The sequence below is a fragment of the Pongo abelii genome, chromosome 13 (genome assembly GCF_028885655.2).
Source record: "Pongo abelii isolate AG06213 chromosome 13, NHGRI_mPonAbe1-v2.0_pri, whole genome shotgun sequence".
In the NCBI taxonomy this organism is placed as follows: Eukaryota; Metazoa; Chordata; class Mammalia; order Primates; family Hominidae; genus Pongo; species Pongo abelii.
In genome coordinates this window covers 103809131-103825889 of record NC_071998.2, presented here as the reverse complement: position 1 = coordinate 103825889, position 16759 = coordinate 103809131, and the positions used below count along the sequence as shown (strand labels likewise).

General features: G+C 39.9%; 1 protein-coding gene across 6 annotated transcripts in view; it reads left to right on the top strand.

The window, feature by feature from the left end:
* Nucleotides 1-2648: 2648 nt before the first annotated feature.
* The window catches only part of INIP (INTS3 and NABP interacting protein), a 35239-nt gene continuing 21128 nt past the window's right edge, over nucleotides 2649-16759 (top strand). The window contains exons 1-2 of one of the 6 annotated variants that reach the window (XM_054520467.2): nucleotides 2649-2804; nucleotides 4242-4322. In XM_054520467.2, coding sequence (XP_054376442.1) covers nucleotides 4298-4322 — 25 coding nt within the window. In that variant the 5' untranslated portion in view covers nucleotides 2649-2804; nucleotides 4242-4297. Of the gene's footprint in view, nucleotides 2805-4238; nucleotides 4323-16759 lie in introns of those variants that run through there. The other 5 variants (XM_024252761.3, XM_024252760.3, XM_054520470.2 and 2 more) reach the window with 5 other exon arrangements.

Below are 16759 nucleotides of genomic sequence, written 5' to 3'. Positions count from 1 at the left end.
AACTGCCAAGATTCAGGGTAATTTGTTACACAGCAATAGATAACTAATACAGTAATTGTCTCAAACTGCTACACACTTGATTTTAAAGGTTGTCTAGCCTCATGCAGATCCCCAAATACTTTATCACAAAATACCAGAAAAGGAGGTTAGAGTGGTTTCAGGGTTTCAGTGGAAATTAGGGAGTATTGTCAACTCTACCTTGATACTGAAGGTCTGTAACCACAATGGTTTCAGGATAAAGTAATTCACAGATGGCTATTAGTTAACAGAGCCAAGGGGCTATAACATGCACTCTTCTGTCTTGGACTTTCCCCTAGTATATTTCTCAGCTGACATTTTTTTCTTTTCTTTTTTTTTTTTTTTTTTTTTTTTGGAGACAGGGTCTATTGCTCTGTTGCCCTGGCTGGAGTGCAGTGGCACAATCATAGCTCACTGTAGCCTTGACCTCCCGGGCTCAAGCGATCCTCCTACCTCAGCCTCCTAAGTAGCTGGGACCCCAGGCACGCACCACCGTACCTGGCAAATTTTTTAGATTTTTTTCTAGAGATGGGGTCTCACTATATTGCCTAGGCTGGTCTCAAGCAATCCTCCTGCCTTGGCGTCCCAAAGTGCTGTGATTACAGGCATGAGCCACCACACCCAGGCTCAGCTGACCTACTGACCACTTGCCAAGACACCCAGTAAAACAGATTGTTCATTGTTTATATTCTAATAGTCAACATTTATTGAGTTCTTATTATGTGCCAGGTGCTATTCTAAGTGATTTATGTATATCCAATCATTTACTTTTATTCCCATTTTATAGATGACAGAACAGAGGCACCAAAAGGTTAAACCAGGGCTCACAATCATTAAGTGGCAAAGCTCAAATTTGCATTCTAGTAAACTGACTCACTATTAACCATTGTGTTAGAGGTTAACACAATGAGGCAGAAGTTCCAAAAACTCTAGGAGAAGACAGAAGGGTTTCAAGGGCTGTGACCTACCAAGTAAAAGGCAAAAGAATCGGCAGCAAGTTAAATTTATCTTTCTCCTGATAATGTTCTTTCAACTCTCAGAGGCTGAATTTGCTAGGAAATTATAAAATGTTGTTTAGGGTTAGAACTCTTTTTACTCCCACCTCCTTAAATAAGCTTTGTTCAGAATGTCCATTTGAAACTTAGACTGGAACTTTCTGTGCCCTAGTTTCTATATTAGCTAGGCCACAAAACAAAACAAAAAATTCTAAGATTCTATCAGCCATATAGATCTCAGTCATCTTTTTAGTCATACTAGAACTCACAAAGTCCTCCTAACTGAAAGGACTCCTGGCCTACCATCAAAATGCTTATGTGTTAGGCTTTATATCTGGATTAAAGTCAAGTCAGCAAGAACTGGCCTCAGAGGAATTCATTCCTCCAGAGCAGAGGCAATGTGTGAGATTTAAGAACTCAGGTTTAGCATCTGGCAGAGCTTTCAATTTGAACCTTAGCTCGTTACTTGACATAGAGTAAGAAACACGAGTCTCAAATATAAATCAGGGAACAACAGGACCAGAGCTGATGCACAGGAAGCACCTCGCATTGTAGAAGGCACTCGATAGCTGCTTGGTATAGAGTAAATACAAGCTTGGTTTTGAGTAAATAAATACTTGATATTGAAACGATTATTTCAGTCATTGATCCATGCACAAGAAAATTGTGCATCATAAACATTTTACTCTTGAGCAAACATCGATTATTAAAAACATATGTTCAAATTCATTATCCATTCTATTTAATTAAATGCTTTGAGGTGCTTGGGGAGCTTACATTTGTGATTTAAGTCTGTGCGTTTTTCAAATGTATCTTTCGGAAGAGATTAAGACACTGCAATTTTAAGCAGGGCAGGTGGCTCACGCCTGTAATCCCAGCACTTTGGGAGGCTGAGGTGGGCAGATCCCTTGAGGCCAGAAGTTCAAGACCAGCCTGGGCAACAAAGCAAGACACTGTCTCTATAGAAAACATTTTTTTTAATTAAAAAAAGTGCAATTTGAACACATGTCAATATAAGATTACCTTTTAATTCAAATGTGTAGATATCTATTGTGCTGGAATCAGGTGGGCAGCAGGTGATCCCACTAGTGGCAACTTGGTGTTCTGCCATGTGGCACATCCACTTCTTAAATGCAGATTATTGCACTGTAATAAAAATCCTCCATATTCAGTGCTTTCATTGTGTGTAATTATGTAAACTGTAGACAAAAAATATTCCTGAATTTGTGTGTGTGTGTGTGTGTGTGTGTATGTGTGTGTGCGGATGCGCAATCCGAGATGGTTGTTAAAGCTCGAAATCGAGTTTAGCCTATAGAGTCGCCCCTCCTCCGAGGCCCAGCCGAGGTGGACTCGCACCGTCTCAAGACCGGCCAGGCGGTGGCAATGAAGAAAAAGCCAATCTTGGTGCTAAGGACCCAGGTGTTCTCCGTCCCGCCCCTGCCTGGCAGCCCCGCCCCTCCCCCGCCCCGGGCCACGCCCCACCCTGGCCCCGCCCCCGACAGTACCAATTGCATCTCCCGTGAGCCTCTTCGACTGTCACTCTTTGGAAAAAAAGTGACGTCTGCACTGAGGTGGCCGCTAAAGTGCGAATCACGACGGGCGGTGGCCGTTGGGTCCCGGCGGGAGGCGGGGTTTCCGCTCCCTGGGGTGCACGTCAGTCAGGAGGCGGAAGCGCAGCGGGGGCGGGAAGGTTGTAGTGCCGCGAGTTGAGCTCCTCTTGCCTAAGTGGTCGCGCCCCCTTTAAGAGCAGCGATTGGAAGGCGAGGCGGTCCCGGTGTCCTCGGGTCCCAGGTAAGTACGACAGTCTGGCGGCACCGGGCAATAGAAAAGTGTGGCTCCGGTGCTAACCTGTCGCCGCCGTCTTTGTTGCTACAGGCAGCGACCTCCCTTCCGACCTTGCCACCCAACATTTCTCGCTCCTACTTGCTTCCTTCGTCTCGTTCCAGCCCGGGCCCGGCCGGCTCTGCACACCCGTAGGCAGGGACCTTTCTGGCACGCCAGTCTACCCTGTCACAAGATGGCCCTGTTGTCCTCCAGTCCTAACCCCGCATTGCTCGCTCTGTGCTTCAGCCGCTGGAGACACCTAACGATTCATTTACTAAAAACCGGTGTCTGTTTTCTATCCCTTATGTCTTTCCCGGGCTCCCTAGACTAAGGCATCACTCTTTGCTCCCAATGAAATCAATTCTTTGCCTCCGGCACTGTGCCCACCTTTTAAAGAGCGGGTTTGTTAAGCTTTTTTTTTTTTTTTTAAATTAATATTATGGTTGCTTGAATAAGACTTTATTTTCCCATCGGATTATATGTTCCTTGATAGCAGGAGTAGGGTCTTGCTCATCTTGGATCTCTCCAGGATTTAGTACGAAAGCACGAAGTTTGGAAACCAGCAGCCCAAATAATTCTTACTAGCTCTATGACCCTGGGTACGGTTTCCTCATCTATAAAATGGTGATAAATAAATAAAGGAACTAATTTCGAGCATCTTATACAGTGTATGGTGCAGAGCAGGTACAGTACTCCTTTACCTTTTTTAGCTTTCAGTGTACACAGTAGTTTTTGGGTATGTGTTTTAGACGAATGCAGACACCACAAATGAATGATTTTTCTTCCTAGCACCATGATTGTATTGATTCTATCAATTGGTTGATACATTTGGTAAATACAACCTAATGATGTTTATTAAAGACAGTAATGCTAAATGGTATGAACATCTGCAAGAATAAACAATGCCGTATTTAATTAAATGCTTGAGGCACTAGCAGAGTTTACATTTGTGATTTCAGTCCGTGTACATTTCAAATGTATTTTTTTTTTTGAGACCGAGTCTTGCTCTGTCGCCCAAGCTGGAGTGCAGTGGTGCGATCTCAGCTCACTGCAACCTCCGCCTCCCAGGTTCAAGCGGTTCTTCTGTCTCGCGCTCCCGAATAGCTGGGACTACAGGCGCGTGCCACCACACCCGGCTGATTTTTTTTTTTAATTTTGTTTTTAGTAGAGACGGGGTTTCATCATGTTAGCCAGGATGGTCTCGATCTCCTGACCTCGTGATCCACCCACCTCAGCCTCCCAAAGTGCTGGGATTACAGGCTTGAGCCACTGCGCCCAGCACAAATGTATCTTTCTGAAGAGATTAAGAAACAGCAAACATTTCATTGTAAGGAGGCTAGCTGTTCCTTTTAGTTTGTGATTAAAATATGGTGCATTGTATATGTGTGTACACATATTTTACAGGTGATTGTGAAGTGCTGACCAGTTGCCACTGGACATACTTGAAACAAAATAGGAAAATGGCAGCAAACTCTTCAGGACAAGGTAATGACAGCAGGAATTTTTACTACGAACATTTCCCCATATAGTAAATGTATTTGAATAAGAGAAAATTTAGCATAGGGCAGTTACTGTAGCCAGAATTTAAAAAAGGAATAGCAGGCTGGGAGCGGTGGCTCATGCCTGTAATCCCAGTACTTTGGGAGGCCAAGGCAGGTGGACTGCTTGAGGTCAGGAACCCCATCTCTACTAAAATACAAAAATTAGCTGGGCATGGTGGCGGGCACCTGTAATCCCAGCTACTAGGGAGGCTGAGGCAGGAGAATTTCTTGAACCCAGGAGGCGGAGGTTGCAGTGAGCCGAGACTGCATCACTGCACTCCAGCCTGGGCGACAGAGTGAGACTCCATCTCAAAAAAAGAAAAAGAAAAAAAGAAGAACAGCAAAGTAAAACTCTAAATTTGAAATACACTCATGTGCTGAATAATGATGTTTAGGTCAATGACAGACTGCTTACAGGATGGTGGTCCCATAAGATTATAATGGAGCTGAAAAATTTCAATTGCCTAGTGACATCTTGATAATCCTGACCCTGTGTAGGCCTAGGCTAATGTGTGTGTTTGTGTCTTCATTTTTAACAAAGAAGTTTAAAAAGTAAAAAAAAAATTAAAAATTTTAAAAATAGAAAACTTATAGAATAAAGATATAAAGAAAATATATATTTTTTTTTTTGAGATGGAATTTCACTCTTGTTGCCCAGGCTGGAGTGCAATGGCATGATCTTGGCTCACTGCAACCTCCGCCTCCCGGGTTCAAGCAATCCTCCTGCCTCAACCTCCCAAGTAGCTGGGATTACAGGCACGCACCACCACACTCGACTAATTTCGTATTTTTAGTAGAGCCGGGGTTTCTCCATGTTGGTCAGGCTGGTCTCAAACTCCTGACCTCAGGTGATCCGCCCACCTTGGCCTCCCAAAGTGCTGGGATTACAGGAATGAGCCACCGTGCCTGGCCCAGTGTTTTGTGTTTTAAGCTAATCGTTATTACAAAAGTCAAAAAGTTAAAAAAATTTAAAAGTTTATAAAATAAAGTTACAGTAAGCTAAGGTTAATGTATTATTGAAGAAAGAAAAATTGAACAAATTTAGTGGAGCCTAAGTGTACAGTGTTTATAAGTATACAGTAGTGTACAGTAATGTCCTAGACTTTCACATTCACTCACAACTCACTCACTGACTCACCCAGAGCAGCTTCAGTCCTGAAAGCTCCATGCATGGTAAATGCCCTATACAAGTATACCATTTTTTGTCTTTTAAACTCTGTGTGTGTGTGTGTATGTATGTGTGTATTTTAAGATCTCAATTGGCTTTATTTGTGATTCTAGAATCAGGCAACACTTCATTTCATAAAATAGAATAAGTGTTCCCTAAACCATATTTTTACTGTACTTTTTCTATGTTTAGATACACAAATATTTAGCATTGTATTACAGTTGCCTACGCTATTCAGTACAGTAACATGCTGTACACGTTTGTAGCCTTGGAGCAACAGACTGTACCATATAGCCTAGGTGTGTAGTAGGCTATACCATCTGTGTTTGTGTAAGTACACTCTGATGTTTGCATAACACAAAATCACCTAACAATGAATTTCTCAGAATGTATCCCTGTTGTTAAGCAACATATGATGGTAGATCTGACATTGGATCAGATATACAACATCCTTTATATTATTAATCTTATATTTTAATCTATGTTAAGATTATTTACATTGAAATTGTATTCACATTATTCACCTTATAGCCTCTTCTGACATCTATGTCCACTTGCTCTTTTACTTGAAATCAGAACCACTTTCAAAGAAGTTTTATTGTCATCATGCATTATCTGTGCCTTTATCTTCATTGCTGTAAAAATTTTGTACACATTTCACCTGTGTTAAGATAGCTCCAAAACAAATCAAGTCAGACACATTTGCTGCTTTCAAGGAGTTTTTATTTTAAAATGTTTATAAAAGTAAAATTTACTCTCTATAAAGTATTGAATCTCACTTGGCAAGTAGTTAACCGCTTAACTACTTGAAGGATGCCTCTATTTCCATTCTGTATCAAGTCTGAATTCCTGTTTGACTCTATGTATGTTTGACCCATCTTCATATTTTAAAATTACTCATCTCTGTTCTGATTTTTTTAATCTTAGTTTTATCTTAAACTTATGGACTCTTAAAGTGTATACTCATTTGGTCTAGCTTCTTTCATTGACCATACCGTCTGTGAGATTCATCCATATTGTGCATGGATCAGTAGTTCGTTCCTTGTTATTGTATAGTAGTATTCCATGGTATGACTATATCACATTTTGTTTATTCATTCTTCTGTTTGTGAGCTTTGGGATTGTCTCAGTTTTGGCTGTTGTGAATAAAGCTGCTATGAGCATTTATAAGTCTCTTTTGCAGGTACTTTTTTTTTTTTTTTTGAGATGGAGTTTTGCTTTTGTTGCCCAAGCTGGAGTACAATAGCGCGATCTCAGCTCACTGCAACCTCCGCCTCCTGGGTTCAAGTGATTCTCCTGCCTCAGCCTCCCGAGTAGCTGGGATTACAGGCGTGTGCCACTGCGCCTGGCTAATTTTTTGTAGAAACGGGGTTTCACCATGTTAGCCAGGCTGGTCTTGAACTCCTGACCTCAGGTGATCCGCCTGCCTCGGCCTCCCAGAGTGCTGGGATTACAGGCATGAGCCACTGCGCCTGGCCTCAGATACCTTTTTTTTAAGAGACAGGGTCTTGTTCTGTTGCTCAGGCTGGGCTCTGAGGTAGGTAATAGCTCACTGCAGCCTCAAACTCCTGGGCTCAAGCGATCCTCCCACCTCTACCTTCCAAAGTGCTGGGACTGCATGCATGCATCACCATGCCTGGCGAATTTTTTTGTTTTTTGTAGAGAGAGGGTCTTCCTTTGTTGGCTGGGCTGGTCTTGAATTCATGGCCTCAAGAAATCCTCCCACCTTGGCCTCCCAAAATGTTGGGATTACAGGCCTGAGCCACCATGCTGGGCCACTTGTACCATTTTATTATTTTAGTATATGTGCTGCCGAAGTGAGCTCTCTTTGTACTGTTTTATATTCTCTCCAGCAATATGTGAATATTCTGGTTGATTCACATTTACTGTTGTCAGTCGTTAATTTTAGCCATTCTAGAATGTATGAAGTGGTATCTCATTGTAGTATTAAAATGCATTTCCTTGATGACAAATGCTGAGCACTTTCTTTGTACTTATTGGCCATTGTAAATCTTCCTTTATGAAGTATTTGTTCAAATCTTTTACTCTTTTTTTAAAAAATTGGGTTATTTCTTTTATTAGTAAGTTGTTTTGTTTTCATTTTTCGGTCTGGATACAAGTCCTTTGTCGGATATGTTTTGCACATATTTCCTCCCAGTCTCGCTTGCCTTTTCATATTCTTAATGGTGTTGTTCTTATCCTGTATGTAATGTGTTATTTTTCTCTGGCTGCTTTTAGGATTTTCTCTTTGTATTTCAGTGGTCTGACTATGGTATGCCTAGAGGTGGTTTTCTTGTTTGGGGTTTGTTGAGCTTTTTGGATCTGTAGGTTGATGTCTTTCACTAAATTTGGGATGTTTCCATCCATTATTCGAATACTCCAAGGCTCTGCTTATTTTTCCTCAATATTTTTTTCTCTGTTTTTCAGATTGGATAGTTTCTAATGCTCTAACTTTAATAACTTCTGCCATCTCCAATCTGCTGTTAATTCAATCAAGTGAACATTTTGTTTCAATTTACTTTTTAGCTCTAGAATTTCCACTTGGTCTTTTTCCATAGTTATATTTCTTTGCTAAAATACCCCTTTTATTTATTGCATCTTTTTCCCTTAAGTCCTTGAACATATTTATAATGGCTGATTTTAAATCCTTGACTGCTAATTTTATTATTGGGGTTATCTTGGAGTTGGTTTTTGTTGACAGCATTTTGATGCATATGCGTCACGTTTTCCTTTTTCTTCCTATAACTCATGATTTGTTATTGGGTACTGGACATTGTGGAAACTCTGGATTCTGTTATATTCTTCTGAAATGTGGTTTTTGTTCTCGCGGACAGCTTGACTCAACTCCTACTCAACTCCAAACTCTTGTCTCTCCTGTGTTGGGCAGCAACTGAAATCTTGCAGTGTTTTCAGCTTCCACCTGCTGCTTTATTGATGGGCTGCCTGGGATCTCCCCTGGATATGTGTAGTTCAGCAGTGAAAGAAAACTTTGAGAGGATTTTATATGCATGAATTGAGCTTTATTCCTTCTGCCTTTCCCTCAAGCCTTGCCCCTAATTTTTTGGCTACTCTGTCAGCCCTAAACTTGAGTTCTCCTCTGACACTCAAGCTAGTAAGGTGAGGTTAACCAAGCTGTTAGTGGATTGGGGAGTGCTTCAGGCAAAAGGCCACAAGTTCCCAAATCTCACCAGCTGCAGTTTTTGCCTGATACTGGTCAGACTCCAGTGCCTTTAAATAGTGAATTTTTAATATTTTAGTATTATATTTGTGGCAGGATTAGACCAACCAGACTACTCTGCCAGTACTGGAAATTGAAAGCTTGCTGATTCTGTTTTAGTTTATTAGTTATATTTAGGACAAACTAAAGGTTACATGAGTTTCGTAGAATTATAGTATTGTAAAAAGCAAGTTGTGGTGACAGCTTTCCCAGCTGTAACCAGCTAATACCATTCTGTTCTCCTCTTCTCCTCTCACATAGCCATGTGCGATTTGTGTGCTCTGTGGACTAATGATAGGTCCACATTCCCTTGTGGTTGTTGACCTCTTTATTTTTCCATTAAATTATAAGGGCCCACATTAAAAATAACTTAATTTGAGCTCAGATGAAAACTAAGAGAAGTCTATTTTGGAAAGATAATACGCTGCTAAAAAAACCACCCAATGCACTGCAAATGAAAATAAATTTTAAATTATCCCACTATTAGCACAAATAGAGATTTACAATATGCTGGTTACTTTTTTTGTAGTTGTAGTAAAAACGCAATCATTTTTAGTATTGCCTTTGACTGACCCATAGTCAGATCCACTATGAAACATCCCCTAATCTAAATAGAAATGAATTTAGATTAGCCCTTTGGCTTCCGTTGCTCCTTTGTCAGGGATTTTTGTTGATGTCATGGAACTGCTGCTACTAGGAACCAGCAGAGGGAGTCCACATCACGTTCTAGAGACTCCTGGACTCCAGTGAAATTTTAAAATTCTTATTTATTCAGATCTATTGTATTTTTTTCTCTCTGTTTTTTTAATTTAATTTTTTTAAGAGGCAGGGTCTTGCTCTGTTGCCCAGGCTGGAGTGCAGTGGTGTGATTGTAGCTCCCTGCAGCCTCCAACTCCTGAGCTCAGCATCCCAAGTAGCTGAGACTATAGGCACATGCTACCATGCCTGGCTAATTTTTTTTCTTTTTTTTTTTTTCCTGTAGAAACAGGGTCTCGCTTTGTTGCCCAGGCTGGTCTTGAACTCCTCAACTCCTGTTCTCAAGTAATTCTCTCACCTTGGCTTCCCAAAGCATTGGAATTACAAGTGTGAGCCACCATGCCCAGCTGTATTTTACTTTCTGTAGTAAATCATTTCTGTACTGTTTGTATGTATAAGAATTACTTAATATGGAGATTAATACCAAGGGCCTTAATTATCTTAAAATGATAACTGAAAGAACCATGATTAAAAAAAATTCTTTATGTGTTATAATTTATTAATGTAAATAAATATATTTTGCTTATTATGTCTGGTGTAGAGAATAATTCCATTGTGTTGGGGACTAAGCCCTCTTTCAGATCTAGCAGTCTTTCATGCCATCATAGTAATCAGGACTGCTAAATTTCATACGCCCTTGACAGTCACTGCAGTCCCATGCTCTTCATACTGTCCAGTGTAGTGTGGAACATTTGGTAGGCTTTCAATCATGAGAATTTTAGTATGCAGAGGCAGATTGTCAACCTGGGGTTTGGACAAGGTACCAAAAGCAGCACAGAGTCTTTCATTATTGGTAAATGTCAAGGTCCTATGATGATGTGATGGCATTGGATTGGTTCAGCCTGATTTTAGAGAGACCTGGTGAAATACTGAGTAAGGAACATGAATTCTTTTGTTTGATTTTTTTCAATTTTACAGATATCTGAAAATGCTTATAGTAGTAGCCATAAGATCTGCAGATCAGGTAGTAGGAACTATTGATTTTGGGCCAGTCCAGGTGCTCTCAGCTGTGATTTCAGCAAGCTGCATAGGAGTTGGAATGGCAAGGCTCCTGGGAAGTGTCTTGTTTGACCTCAGATCCAAGTACAAGTCTTCACCTAAACCATATATGGTCCAGAAGGAAAGCAAGTTTATTCTTCAGGTTTATACTAAAGTATGCCACCTCCCAATTAAGAGTTTGTCCCAGTGATGCATAAAAAGCATCTGAAAATTCTTGTATTTGTACCTTTTTAAAGATGAGAGTACGGATGCAAAGACACAATTTGGAGTAGGTTTCTAAAGGCTAAATTTCTTTTTGTTGCATTTTAATTGCTAGAGCAAAGAGAATAAATTAGATTTCTGATGCTAGGCTTGACCTGTAGGCTCCAGATTGAAATTGTCACTGGGAAGAATATTATGTAAAGTAATCTGAGACTGTTTGTGTAGTTAGGAGAGAGTATGGGATCCACACATGCACTCAGACTGGCCTGGGAGTTTTGAAATGTGAATGTAATTAGAAAGCTGCATGCCAATTAGTTGTGGCCTATCTAATGAAAAACTGTTCACTGACAGAGAATTGTCAATGTGGGATGACAGGAATCTAGTGATGTTAACCTAATGACTAGGGAGAAAGAATGCTAGATAATAATAACAATAATAGTGTGTATTTATTAAGCAACTACCATGTGGCAGGCGGTGTTCTAGGTCTTTCATATTTTTCTGTATTTCCTGTAACCACCCTTTAAAGCGTTACTGTTATCCCCTTTGGTCCTGAGGCATGGTGAGGTAATTTTCCTAATATTCAATAGTAAGTGGAAGTGCTGAGATGAGAACCCAAGTTGATTCCATGTCCCAAGTTCCTTGTTCATTCTGTTTTCCTATACCGCCCTTCAGTAGGGGGAATTACAACATTCTGATGATAGCATCTGATAGGAAACCACTGGGCGCTTGAGACAAGGGGCAAAAGACCTCTTCTTAATCTTTATTGGGATCAATCTAATTGTCTACATTGGAAGCAGAAAATCCTTTAAATGAAAAGGGCCTGTGAGTTTATATGTGAGAAGAAAAAAAATGAATGGGGAAGAAAGGTTGATTCAAACAGAAGATACATCATCATCTTACAAACCTCAATGGGTAGAAAAAGTGGCAGTAGTTTTAAGAGGAGTGGGTCCTTAAGTCTAGGTGAAAGGGAACATGAACACAGACAGATCACCTGAGCAGACATTAGGGCTTGATTCCTTTTCTTTGTTATGTATTTTTGGTAAACTCTGAAAGGTGGCTAATGATTGAGTAATTTTTTTAATCTTGCAAGATATAGGAACATTCGTCGTTAACTAGATTTAGGACAGAGCCAGAAAATGGATTCTTTCCTAGAATCCATTTAGACACCCTGTCTTTTAAAAAAAAAAAAAAGTTAATAAAAAAAAATTAGCTGGGCATGGGGCTGAGGTGGGAGGATCGCTCGAGTATGGGAGATTTGAGGCTGCTGTGAGCCCTGGTCATACCACTGCACTCTAGCCTGCACAACAGAGTGAGACCCTGTCTCAAAAAAATAATAATAATAATAAAAGAAGAAATGCAGCCCTGGCAACACCTTGATTTTAGCCCAGTGAGACCTCTGACCTATATAGATCCATAAGACAATAGATGTGTGTCGTTTCAAGCCACTAATTTTGGGTAATTTGTTACAGCAGCCATAGAAAGACAATGTATATTTAACTGCAAGAACCAAAAAAATCTAGGAACCCTCCATGACACCTTCTTCCTCATTCCTTCATATTGAATCCATCACTCTCCTCCTGATTTAACTTCCTAAATAGCTATTGGATCCGTTTGTATCTCTGCATTTCCATCCACTAATAACTTTTATTATCTCTAGCTCTTTCTACTGTGATAGTTTCCTGACATTTTCTCTTGTCTATTCTCAACATTGCAGTTAGAGTGATCTTTTTAAAGGGGGAAAGGTTATTTTGTTCCTCACCCCTACTTTTATGCCTTAGATTTCAGTTCAAGCATCACTTTCTTTGGAAGCCTTCTCTGACACTGCTCCCCCCACTTCCATGCTAGGTCAAGTTTATTTAGCATTCATTCCTACAATAATGATTGTTATAAATGCTCATCAAATGGTTTATTTCAGACTACTCATGTTAGATTTTAATTACACATTCATTCATGTGATTATTTGATCTCTATTTTCACTGAACAGTTTGAAAACCGTGAGAGCTAGAATCATGTCAAGTTTGGCCTTATCATTGCATCCTTAGAACGTAACTTTGTGCCTGTATGTGATAGCATGAAAGACTGCTAGATCTGAAAGAGGGCTTAGTCCCCAACACAATAAATATTTGTTGAATCAATAAATAACTGAAAACATGTTAAACATGTTAATAGTGCCACAGTGACGTTCCTCTAGTACTAAACATAGGTGTCTCAACTATGGTACTTTAATGTACTATATAGTTGTGAAAAGTATATAGCTTGTAGGATAACCACTCGACAGGATTTAAGTAATCTTTTAAAAATTATTGTTATGAAAGTGTGGTAGATTGTCCATAACTGTAAAATCAAAATAATTTTTACTTTTAGCTTTAGATTTTTTTTACAATAAGAATTTCAGTTAGTCTTTAAGTGTGATAGAGCTGTTAAAGGAAAATGAGTATCAGCTCTTAGATTTTAAATGCAATCTGATGTAATGCTAGTTACTTGAGAATGTTTTTAGTGACGAAGAAATGTGCGGGAGGAAAAAAAAGAAATGTGTGGGAGTCAAAGTGTTTCTATGAATGAATGAGAAAATGAGAACATACGTGATTATGAATGGAGATAGTTTTATAGTTCCAAAAGTGGAAATGTTTTTTCAAACAAAAACCAGGCAACAGAATGAGACCCTGTCTCTTAAAAAAAACAAAGTTTGAAACAGATTTTTTATTTGTTTTTTAAAAAGGTTAGTTATAAAGGGATATTAAACATGCCTTGGTTAAAAAAAAAAAAAAAAAAAAAGAGGCCGGGCACAGTGGCTCACGCCTGTAATCCCAGCACTTTGGGAGGCCAAAGTGGGCGGATCACCTGAGGTCGGGAGTTCAAGACTGGCCTGACCAACATGGAGAAACCCCATCTCTACTAAAAATACAAAATTAGCCAGGCATGGTGGCTAATGCGTAATCATGGTGGCATGATTACGCATGCCTGTAATCCCAGCTACTCAGGAGGCTGAAGCAGGAGAATCGCTTGAACTTGGGAGGTGGGGGTTGTGGTGAGCCAACATCACGCCATTGCACTCCAGCCTGGGCGACATGAGTGAAACTCCGTCTCAAAAATAAATAAATAAATAAAAGAAAAATAAATAAATAAATAGTTTCTGCCAGGTTTGGTGGTTCACACCTGTAATTCTGGTACTTTGGGAGGCTGAGGTGGAAGGATCACTTGAGGCCATCAAGACCAGCCTGGGCAACACAGCAAGAACCCTGTTTCGATACTATATTTAAAAATTAAGTAATAGTTCTTACCATACATGAGATAATATATTAAACATCTTTGTGCTTCTGAGACTGAAAAGAGATGCACTGAATTATATCAGGAGACTATATGGGTTAATTTTAGAAACCCTCATAGTGAGTATAACATTGTTAAAAGTTATATGTTGATGCCCTAGTTAGGGTAAGTTTGAACCCTGAAATTAAGAGAATCTTATCATAGAAAATTATGGGCTGGGTGTGGTGGCTCATGCCTGTAATCCCACTACTTTGGGAGTCTGAGGCAGGAGGATTGCTTGAGGCCAGGAGTTTAAGATGAGCCTGGGCAACATAGTACGCCCTGTCTCTACACAAAATTGAAAAAAAATTAGCCAGGTGTGCTAGTGCACACCTATAGTCTTAGCTGCTTTGGAGGCTGAGGCAGGAGGATCGCTTGAGCCCAGGAATTTGAAGCTTCAGTGAGCTCTATTTTTAGTTTTTTGAGGAACCTCCAAACTGTTCTCCATAGTGGTTGTACTAATTTACATTCCCACTAACAGTGTACAAGGGTTCCCTTTTCTCCACATACTTGCCAATGTTTGTTATTGCCTGACATTTGGATAAGAGCCATTTTGACTGAGGTGGGATGATATCTCACTGTAGTTTTGATTTGCATTTCTCTGATGATCAATGGCATTGAGCACCTTTTCATATTGCATTATTTCTTGAACAAGTCTCTATCTCACTGCCCGTCTCTGATCCTGGATTAACTTTTCCCTGCAGCAGGTCACTTCTACCCTGTAATCTATTCTCTGTTACCACCAGAGGGTGTTCATAACCGTGCCAAGACTGATCTCTGCCTCGTCCTTTTCTAAATACTCTCAGTAGCTCCCCATTGCCTATTTGATCAAACTAAGAATCTACATGTAATACAAGGTCCCTAAATATCTGCCTCCTTCTTAACCTTCCCAGCTGCTTCTTTCACTGCTTTTTCCACACATAATTTGGGCTAGAGTCACTTGTATTTATTTGCCAATTCCCAAGCATTCCGTTCCATTTCATTCGTTAATGTCTGAAGATATTGGGGCATGGAGAAAAATACTCATCACTGCTCATAATTTAATACTCAGTTTAGTAAACCTACTTATCTAATACACTAAAGTTCTAAAATAAAATTTTTTTAAAAATTTAGGGTGTGGTGGCTTATGCGGGTAATTCCAGCACTTTGGGAGGCCAAAGTGGGAGAATCACTTGAGCCCAGGAGTTTGAGAACAGCATGGGCAACACAGGGGGACCCCATTTGTACAGAAACTTTTAAAAATTAGCCAGGTGTGGTGGCACATGCCTGTGGTCCCAGCTACTTGGGAGGCTGAAGTGGGAGGATGCCTTGAGCTGGGGAGGTCAAGGCTGCAGTGAGCCTTGATTATGCCACCTGCACTCCAGCCTGGGCAACAGAGCGAGACCTTGTCTCAAAAAAAAATTTTTTTTAAACATTTAGACATTGTTTATAAGCTTTTTAGTTAAATTATGTTTAATAATAGTTTAAGTTACAATTATAATAAATTATACTGTCTGTTAAACTTCACTTTATATAGTGGTCAAAAATTTACTTAAAATTAAATGTATTTTAAAATGTTAACCTGTTGGTTTAATTTATTCATTCTATACTTTTTTTTTTTTTTTTTTTTTGAGACAGGGTCTCGCTCTGTTACCCAGAGTGGAATGCAATGGCACAGTCATGGCTCACTGCAGCTTTGACCTCCCAGGTTCAAGCCATCCTCCTGCCTAAGCCTCCTGAGTAGCTGGGACCACAAGTGTGCACCACCACATCCAGCTAATTTTTCTTATTTTTAGTAGAAACGAGGTCTCACTATGTTGCCCAGGCTGGTCTTGAATTCCTGGGCTCAAGTGAACCTCCTGCCATGGCCTCCCAAAGTGCTGGGATTACAGGCATGAACCACTGCACTCAGCTGATATACTTGCATTTTTATATTTCCCTAGAGTTATAATACTCTTCCAGATTTCTATTTCTATACTTTTCCAGAATTGTAGTAATTTTTCTATACCTGTGTAGGTTACAGTAATCTTACCACTACCAAAACAAAGCAAAATTTCAAATTACCGAGCGTTCAGAGTTGTTGATGGATTTGATTCTTAATTAAACCACAAGGTTTGGTTATGCCTAAAGCTTACCCAAAGGCTGTGTTGATGGGCAACCTAAAGTCGTGTTGGTGTGCATGAGTTCCCCTCTATAACTGAATGTTACCTGCTCAGGAGGATTTTTTTTAACTTCATGCCTTTCTCATAGACTGTTAGTTTCTTGCAGCCTAGAGTTATTCCATTAATTGAAATATTCTTTATTTTTTGTGTGATCAGTGTTTCATAGCTCAGGGCTCTGTTGTCATTATAACTTTCCCTTTTCTGGTAGCAGTGGTGCCAGGAATTATAGATGTTTCCTTTCCTGAGCAATCAGGGATCAGGTCTGTACTGTGAGCTCTCTAGGATATTGGACTAACTCACCCTTTTAGAACTCACAATGTCTACTCGGTCGTTGTGTGTGATCATAGGCACTCATCAGCCACTGCGTCTCCTTTAAAAATACATATTGCTATATGTGTTAGGGCCTGTGCTGATCTGAATTGCTTGTTTTTGGTACGTGATCTGCTTTTTGGGGAACTGTTTGGCTTAGTCACACACAATTCCTTGTATCTACCCTACCCTCCTTGTACTGAAACAAAAAAGTACACGGCTATACTTCATAAATAGACATATACTTAACAGGAGAAACAAAACACCTAAGTATTAACACCAAC